The sequence below is a fragment of the Narcine bancroftii genome, chromosome 5 (genome assembly GCF_036971445.1).
Source record: "Narcine bancroftii isolate sNarBan1 chromosome 5, sNarBan1.hap1, whole genome shotgun sequence".
NCBI classification, from domain to species: Eukaryota; Metazoa; Chordata; class Chondrichthyes; order Torpediniformes; family Narcinidae; genus Narcine; species Narcine bancroftii.
The window spans coordinates 250,026,235-250,034,147 of record NC_091473.1 but is presented as its reverse complement, the minus strand read 5'-3'; the positions used below and the strand labels follow the sequence as shown (position 1 = coordinate 250,034,147).

Genomic DNA, 7,913 nt, shown 5'->3' with positions numbered 1-7,913 from the left:
TCAGAACCCGACCGAGTTAACTCGTTAATCACTCTGAGGCGGTGTGTGAATTGTTCTCTCAACTTACCGGGTACCATTACTGACGTTGGTGCCTGTGGGCTTGCGTCAGTCTGGCAGTTATATTTCACAGCGCGGCTGGCCGTGCACTGACAGCCCCGCCAACTGCACAATTATATTTCTCAACGTGGTCAGTCAACCTCTGACAGCCCCGCCGACTGCAGCCAGCCGTGCTGTGAAATATAACTGTGGAGTCGGCGGGGCTGCCAGAGCGCCATACGTAATGCGTCACTTGCAACTGCTGGAGGCGGGACCCCCCCTTAAAATCCCAGGTTCCTTTTGATCCAGGTAAATCATGGCGCAGTGGGAAAGGCTCCCTGGATGCAGCATTCCTGATAAGTTTACCTGCTTCCTAGGAGGGTTAGCTGTTTGAAAGGGGCTGTTTAATGCCAGCATGCGAGTTCTGACACAATCTTATTTTCCAATGATGGTAACTTAAGTATTGGCGCCCTCCGGTGGGGAATGCAGTCATTTGCAATGCACTGCACACAGCAGGTCAGTCAGAATCAGATTTATTGCCATGAACATGTCACAAAATTTGTTTTTTTGCAGCGTTATTGTGCATTACAAGTGCAAAAACTGCTAAAAATTACAATTTTGTAAATACACTATTGTTACAAGTCCAGAGGACCCCAAAACACAGCGGTAATAGATATGCAACACAACAAAGGGTTACTTAAACAAAAGTTGCTTTTAATTATCTTTGAACATGAAAATAGAATCAAACTTTAACTTATTTCTATTGATTCACTTAACCCCCTTCTAACTCTAAGTTCAGCAAAATTCTTTGGTTCACAGTCCAATCTCATTGGTTGCAGGCAATTCTTGTAGCGTGTACAGAAGTTAACATTAACAAAGGTCACCAGGCTTTGGTGCTTAACAAGTAAATGGTTACCTCTCAGAAGGGTTCTTGTTGGTCTTCAGAGAGAGTTTTTCTTGTTTCAGGTCACCACAGAGTTCCTTCCGGTTTCTCCTGTTCCAAGGGAAACACCGGACAGCCAGTCCTCTCCTTTGACCAGGCCGTATTCCAAAGCTTGCCAGCTTGACCCTCTGGAACTGATGTCTGTGTCTCTCCTCTCGCTGCCTGCAAAGATCACATCACCTTCCAGACAGCAAGTTCTGTTTTCCAGACAAAGCTACCCCGCTTGTTGTACGTTTGTTGCCCTTTTGCAAACAGTCCATCATGAGCCTGAGTGAACCCTCTTGCAAAAGCTCCTGCAAAAATTCTGTTTTAAAGTGTTTGTGTGACCTGCTCTAACAAACCTTTCCCAATTTATCTCCCAAACACCTCGATATTCTCCATCACACTATTTTAAAAATAAATAAATTAGTGCAAAAGAGAAAAAGAAACCGTTTTAGTAATGTTGGGTGTGCGTCCTCAGGCTCCTGTTCCTCTTTCCTGATGGTAGCAGTGAAAAGACAGAAAGCCGGATAAATTGATCAGCATTCGAGAAGAGTCCCTCCGTGTGGACACTGAGCAGACCCTGAGCAGACCAGTGTCGTAGGAACCTGAGGCCCAGCTTAAATAATCTTGCTTGCTTGATACACAGAGGAGATTGCAGACGTTTGTATCTGGAGTGACAGACCATCTGCTGGAGGTATTCAGTGGATAAAATAGCATCAGTGGCAAGAATGGGTGACATTTAAATACCAGGTCAGATCGAGATGATGGATCAAGGAGTTTCTTTCCCTTTGCCATCAGGTTCCTGAATGATCAATGAACCAAAGACACTGCCTTACTTGGACTTTTCATGCATTATTTTAATTTATTTTTTTGTAAGGTGGTTTGCTCTGTGACGCTGCCGCAAAACAACCAATTTTGTGACTTTTTCATGACAATAAATTCTGAACTTCTGTCCAAAATGTTGACCATTCTATTCCCTCCCACTGAAGCTGCCGAGTCCCTCCAGCAGATTATCTGTTGCTTCTGACAGCTTGCTACCTGTCAAAGGCTTTTCAGCAGAACTTTTCAACACAAATCACTTTAAAACTATTCAAGCCAATTGAAATTAATTATTTTCTAAATTTAACAAATTTTACTCCTTGGACACTTGAATGTTAGTCATGACTTCAAATAAAACTTAATTAAAACTTCAAAACAAAATAGGAACACTTGTGTCAGATTATTTTTGGAATATTGCATGATAGTGCAGTACAAGGTGAAACATTTCCACCCCATATAAATTAGTATGACAAATTCTTCAGGGGTGACACGTGTAGTTTGGTGAAGCATTTGGTCATAATGTTCCTGTTGTATTGTCTTATGACATTCCCAATAGCAAAGAAGCTTGATCAGAATGTTCAGGAAGACAACAAAATAGCGACAGATACCCAGAAGGGGTGTTTTGCTTTAGAACAAACTCAACATTTCATTCCAGTTTCTGTGGAAGGCGGCAGCTCATTGAAATCCCACTTCAGGGGCAAGTGTAAAATCCTCTGATGGCACCTCAGTGGGGCACTGAATGTAGGAGGTGTGTGTCTACAGACGACTGCACGTCTGTGCGCATAGGAACGCATGTGTGCAAGCGTGTACGTGTGTATGTGGGCATGCAAGGAGTACATGCGTGAGTGTACATGTGCGTGTGGTCATTTGCGTTTGCGGGTGTATATGTGTGACTGGATGGTGGGTGGAGAGGGTTAGTACCTTCAAGTTTCTGGGAGGATCTCTCCTGGAGGCAGCACATCCAGCTAACCGTGAAGGCATAGAACAACCCTACTTTCTCAGAGGTCTGAGAAAATTTGGCCCGATAAACTTTTACAGATGCACAGGTTGAAGTAAAAATACAACACTGGAGAAACTGAGCAGGACAAACTCTGAAATCTCTTCCAGGAAGACCTACCCATGTGCGCAATGTGTGTGCAAGTTCAGAAAAGTTCTTTGGATCACAGTCCAATCTCACTTCTCATTCCTTCAAGTTCACTGGTTGCAGGCAATTCTTACACAGTGCACAGAATTTAACATTTATAAAGTTCACCAGGCTTTGGTGCTTGAAAGGTCAATGGTTACCGCTCAGGAAGGTTCTTGTCAGTTTTCAGTGAGAGATTTCATCCACAACTGATGTACTTCCATCAGTTACTCCAGTGTCTCGCTGATGAAACTTGTCCCTTCAGGGTTCTCCAGATGATAACCTCTTTCTTTCAGGTCACCACAGAGTTCCTTTTTGTTTCTCTTATTCCAAGTGAAACATTACACAGCCAGACCTCTCCTTTTGCATGAACCATAAGAGCTTTGACCAGGCCATCTTACAAACAGGCTGTCCACAAGCTTGTCAGCTTGTCCTATTCTAGCCCCAGCCATTTCTGCTGGCTGTAACACTGTAGAAGTGATCTGTGTCTCTCTCTCTGAGATAGAAAGCCATTTGACTCTCTCTGCTTGCAAAACTACATGACTCTCTTAGAGCAGCAAGCTCTCTTCCAGACAGCAGTGGCTCCGAAATGCTTTCATCTGTTGCCTTTTGTAAACAACAATCATTAGTGAAATCTCTTGAGCACTCTTCAAAGCTCTTGCCAAAGCTGTGAGGCCCCAATATGTCTAGCATTGGGCAGATCTCCAGTATTTCAAATAAGATCTGTTTTAAAGTGTTTGTATGTAACCTACTCTAACAAACCTTTCCCAATTTATCTCCCAAAAACATATCTATATAGTCTGTCACACTACTCATTTAACAAGTCCTGCTTCTCTGGGATGTGGAAGGCCTCGCATTCTTCCACACTACATTCCATGCATCTCGTCCATACTATTCTCTGTTCATACCCCAGCCTGCCCAATTGTACACCCAACAGTTGCAAAAGGAGAAAGAAAGAACTATTTATTAGCAGAGAATTGCTGAGGAGGCCAGACAGCATCTGTAGGTAGAAATGGTCAGTCGTTTTAGGTGTGAAGCTTTATCAAGACGAGGATAGAATCAGTAAAATTACTTATATAAAGAGGAAAATAAGCTGTGAGATGGGCCCCAGAGGTGAGTGAATACAGAAGGTATGGGAAGTGGGTCAGGAGCTTGTGCCACTGCCTGAAATGCAGTGACAAGAGATATTGCATGCAGACTAGTGTTAATCCCCACTTACATGTGGCATGGAACAAATGATTCCTGCTGCTCTCAGTATGCAGAAATAGGCCTGAGATTGCCTGATCTCGGAAGCTGAGCAGGCTCAGGCCTGGTCAGTATTAGGAGGGGAGACCGCTCAGGAACACCAGGTGCTGTAGGTTTCTGTGAGTGGCGCTGGACAATTGGTGACTCTGCCTGCCATGTAGTTGACAAAAGTTAAAGGATTTCATATATGTTACATTCTAAATGTAGTATTACATGACAATAATGGAACCTTTACCTTTAGATATACAAACAACTCAAACATGGTCCAGAGATTATTTTATTTACAAGGTTACAGCGGTACCCTTGAAGTATTTATGAGTTTCACAGGAGGTAGACAAATTCATCCAGTTTCAGACTTCCTCTACCACCATTTTTGTACATGGTTATCTTGCACTCAAGACGGCAAGCTTTGCTCAAACATCTGGCTGGCTACATGGATAGTTAAGATCAAAGATCTAGTCCAACAAAATTCAAATGACATGCCCCATTTGTAAGAGGTTAGTGAAATTACTTGGACTGCAGCAGGATTAGAATTTACAACCCAGAATCCACTGCCATTACATTTCCTCAGATTTAAGATCTGAACATTCCTGTTTTAACTATCAGACCCCTCAGCATGACAAATTTTCAAGACCTAGGCAAAACAGAGTAATGATCATGGATTTCTTGTTTTGTTTATTGGCCAATATCTATTCTACCCTAGAATCTGCTTGCTGTAAGAGAAAGCTAGCCTCTTAAATGAAGGAACCTTCCACAGGCAGCAGGAACAGTGTTAAATCAAATCAGTTAGAGAATCTTGGATTCAGTGCTTCACAGATTAAGTGCCCCCTTCATTAATCAGATAAAAAAGAAAAAAATGCTTGTTCTAAAACTAGACAAAGTATACACACAGATATATCACTGGTTTATACATAGGTATTTCAACAAAAAAAATTGCATAATTACAAATATACAGGTGACCTGCATTTCAACATTCAAGTTTGAAAGACCTCCACACTCAGCTAAACAGTCAGGAATCTGAACTCAAATCAAGAGGTAAGTTGGAAATAACAGATATTTGACTGGTATCAGAAGCAGAGTATTCAGGGCTGGAGTGTGAGGAATAAAGGTTGTAATTTTCAAGGTTGACCCAGCAATGGATTCTGTTCCTCCACCTCCCACTGTTCTGATATCCAGTGTCGCTGTTGTACTTGGAAAGGGGAAAGAGGAACAGAGGAGACTAAGGGCATGACCTAGGGTGGTTAATTGGTGCAACAATCTGTGCTGTTCTGTCAGGTTGCTTTTAGATATCTTACAGTTCACTACTCCCTCACCAGCTCCCAGCTTCAAAAAAGGAATCTATTTTTAGAAAACATGGAATCAGATTTAAAACCAGAGCAGCGAAGACCTCAATTAGAAACGATGCATTTTTTTACCCTAAATCTGCAGGACTTACTAATGGTGATAGCACAGCTCTGATACAGGCCAATGCTATCCAAGCTCTTCAGATGGTTCCTCAAAGGTGCCAATATTGATGAAGGAACAAACATGAAGCAGGAGCTGAGAGATGGATTGCCAGTTATGGCTTCATACAGTTACATAGTCATTTGAATTCTGGTGTTAGTTAAGTAATTACACAATCTACAACGGTAGTGTGCAAGGAAGAATGTGGGCAACCAATCTTGCCTGTAAACATCAGTTCAAAATGGAACACTATTCCAGCTGAGTGTTTGAGAAGTTGGACAATGTGATTCTCAAATGCCTCATCTTCAAGGCTGTTGTGGCCAAGGTTACAAACACCCTAAAAAGTTAGAAAGTACTCCTTCCCATTGTCCAATAGTCTCAGCAAGGCCAGGGAGAGCTCGTTCTTCCAAATAGCTGCGATAGAGGTTTCCCTCAATCTCAAAACAGCACAATGACTTGACTGACAATAACAGCTGGATTAAATGCTATCACTTTGCAACACTGTTTCAAAAGGAAAATGTGTGATTGACAGGAAACACACAGGTCCCACCTATCAGTACTAAAATATTTTACAAGACTGAGCTGTCAAATTTTGCAGGGTTTGGAGCACCAGGAAAAGATCTGCTGTTTCAATGGGGCGGGGTGGAGTTGCATGCAGGAGGTGAACGATTACAGGACATCTCTGCAACCTGTCATTACTGGACAGGCAACAATTGTTTTAGGGCAGCACAGTGAGTGGAGTCACTGCTTCACCATACCAGGCATCCAGATTCATTCCTGACCTCAGGTGCTGTCTGTGTGGAGTTTGCATGTCTTGTGAATGCATGGTTTCCTCTGGGTGCTCTTGTTCCCAGAGGCATGCAGGTTCACAGAGTTAGCAGGCCATCATAAATTGCCTGAAGTGGTGGGGGGGGGGTTTGATAAACAGAATTAGTGTTTCAACTCTATACCTTTCAAAAGGCCTTTGCCACCACAGCTCCAGCCCATCGCCTCTGCCAAAGCAACTGGTCTTTTGCACAGATCAGGATCAAAGGGAGGCCAATCGGGGCAACAATCTGAAGAGCTGCCTTGTGACTATACAGAACCCCAAGATGGTCATGGTGTGGAACTTCAGGTGTGCACAGTTTCAACTTCAAACGTATCCCTCCCGCCACAATCAAGCTGCATAAGGAGCTTGATCCTGTAGGTGAAAGCTCTGCATCTATGGTTCATATGCTAATCTTTGAACTGCCCCCTCCCTTCTGGTCAACCCCTTCCAGTTACAGTGAGCTAGACCAAGGTCCAAGGGATGGGATGGCAGCTCCTGTTGTTTGAACTTCAAATTCCACACCTGAATGTGCTGACACATCTGGTTTATTAATAAAACTGCAACATAGATTTATTAATAATATGTGCCCCTATCCGGGACAGAGGGTCCTTCCTCCTTAGTAACCAGTTCAGAAACATTACTAGCTTTGGAGCTGCTGATCTGTACATTGGTGGAAGCCATCTTGAGATCATCAGGATGGCAAAGGCTCAATAACCAATGATCCTCAGTGAACATTGAAAGAACATTTACTTCTTCACTGCAATCCCTCCCCTCTCCTTTTTCATGTCGCTCTTCAATTTGGTCCCCATTGAGAGCAGGCTACATCTGGAATGTGGTGCAATTCCAACATTTTCTGGGAGCAATGGGCGATGACAGGGATGCAGTTGGGAAAGAAAAAGAATGCGACTCAGAAGGATCCAAAACCACTTTCAGGCACAAAACAGGATTCAAACTAAAAGCAAAACAAAGCCAAGTTGTTTTCCAATTCTCCAGGGCCATGCACGAAGCAGGCAGAGGTCAAGAATTTGGAGTCTAGTTTGCTTCTCAAACCGCAGGGCATTTGGTTCAACAGGATGCCAAAGAAGAAGGGAGCTCATTTACTGATAAAACCATCAGGGGCTGATTGTGCACCATGGTGACAAAACACCATTCACCCTGTTTCACTGTAGAGACTGGAGAGCAGTGACACATGGCTTCATCTTGAAGTACTGGTTAAACCTCAGGACACTATACCTACAAGACAAAAAGAATGTTATCAGGAATTAAAGAAACATGAATTGTTGTAATTTATCAAGCATACGAGGCTGTTTTAGAAAAGATCAAGTGGTTTAAGGAAAATGATGTGAATGAAATAATCCACTGCTCGTATGATTTATTGTTTCAAGAAAGGGATTAGTGATGATGTAACACTACTTATGGCCTAAATATTTGAGTATCTAGGGCTGGGGTGCAATGCTATCAGCAGAAATTTTATGCTTTGCTCAGAAATGTGTGGAATGAAACCTAAAAGTGAG

General features: G+C 42.8%; 1 protein-coding gene across 3 annotated transcripts in view; it reads right to left on the bottom strand.

Moving 5' to 3' along the window:
• Nucleotides 1-4,407: 4,407 nt before the first annotated feature.
• The window catches only part of LOC138765171 (ethanolamine kinase 1-like), a 66,167-nt gene continuing 62,661 nt past the window's right edge, over nt 4,408-7,913 (bottom strand). For all 3 annotated transcript variants that reach the window (XM_069942049.1, XM_069942048.1, XM_069942047.1), the window contains one exon: nt 4,408-7,632. In XM_069942049.1, the coding sequence (XP_069798150.1) occupies nt 7,627-7,632 (6 nt within the window). In that variant the 3' untranslated portion in view covers nt 4,408-7,626. The remainder of the gene's footprint in view (nt 7,633-7,913) is intronic.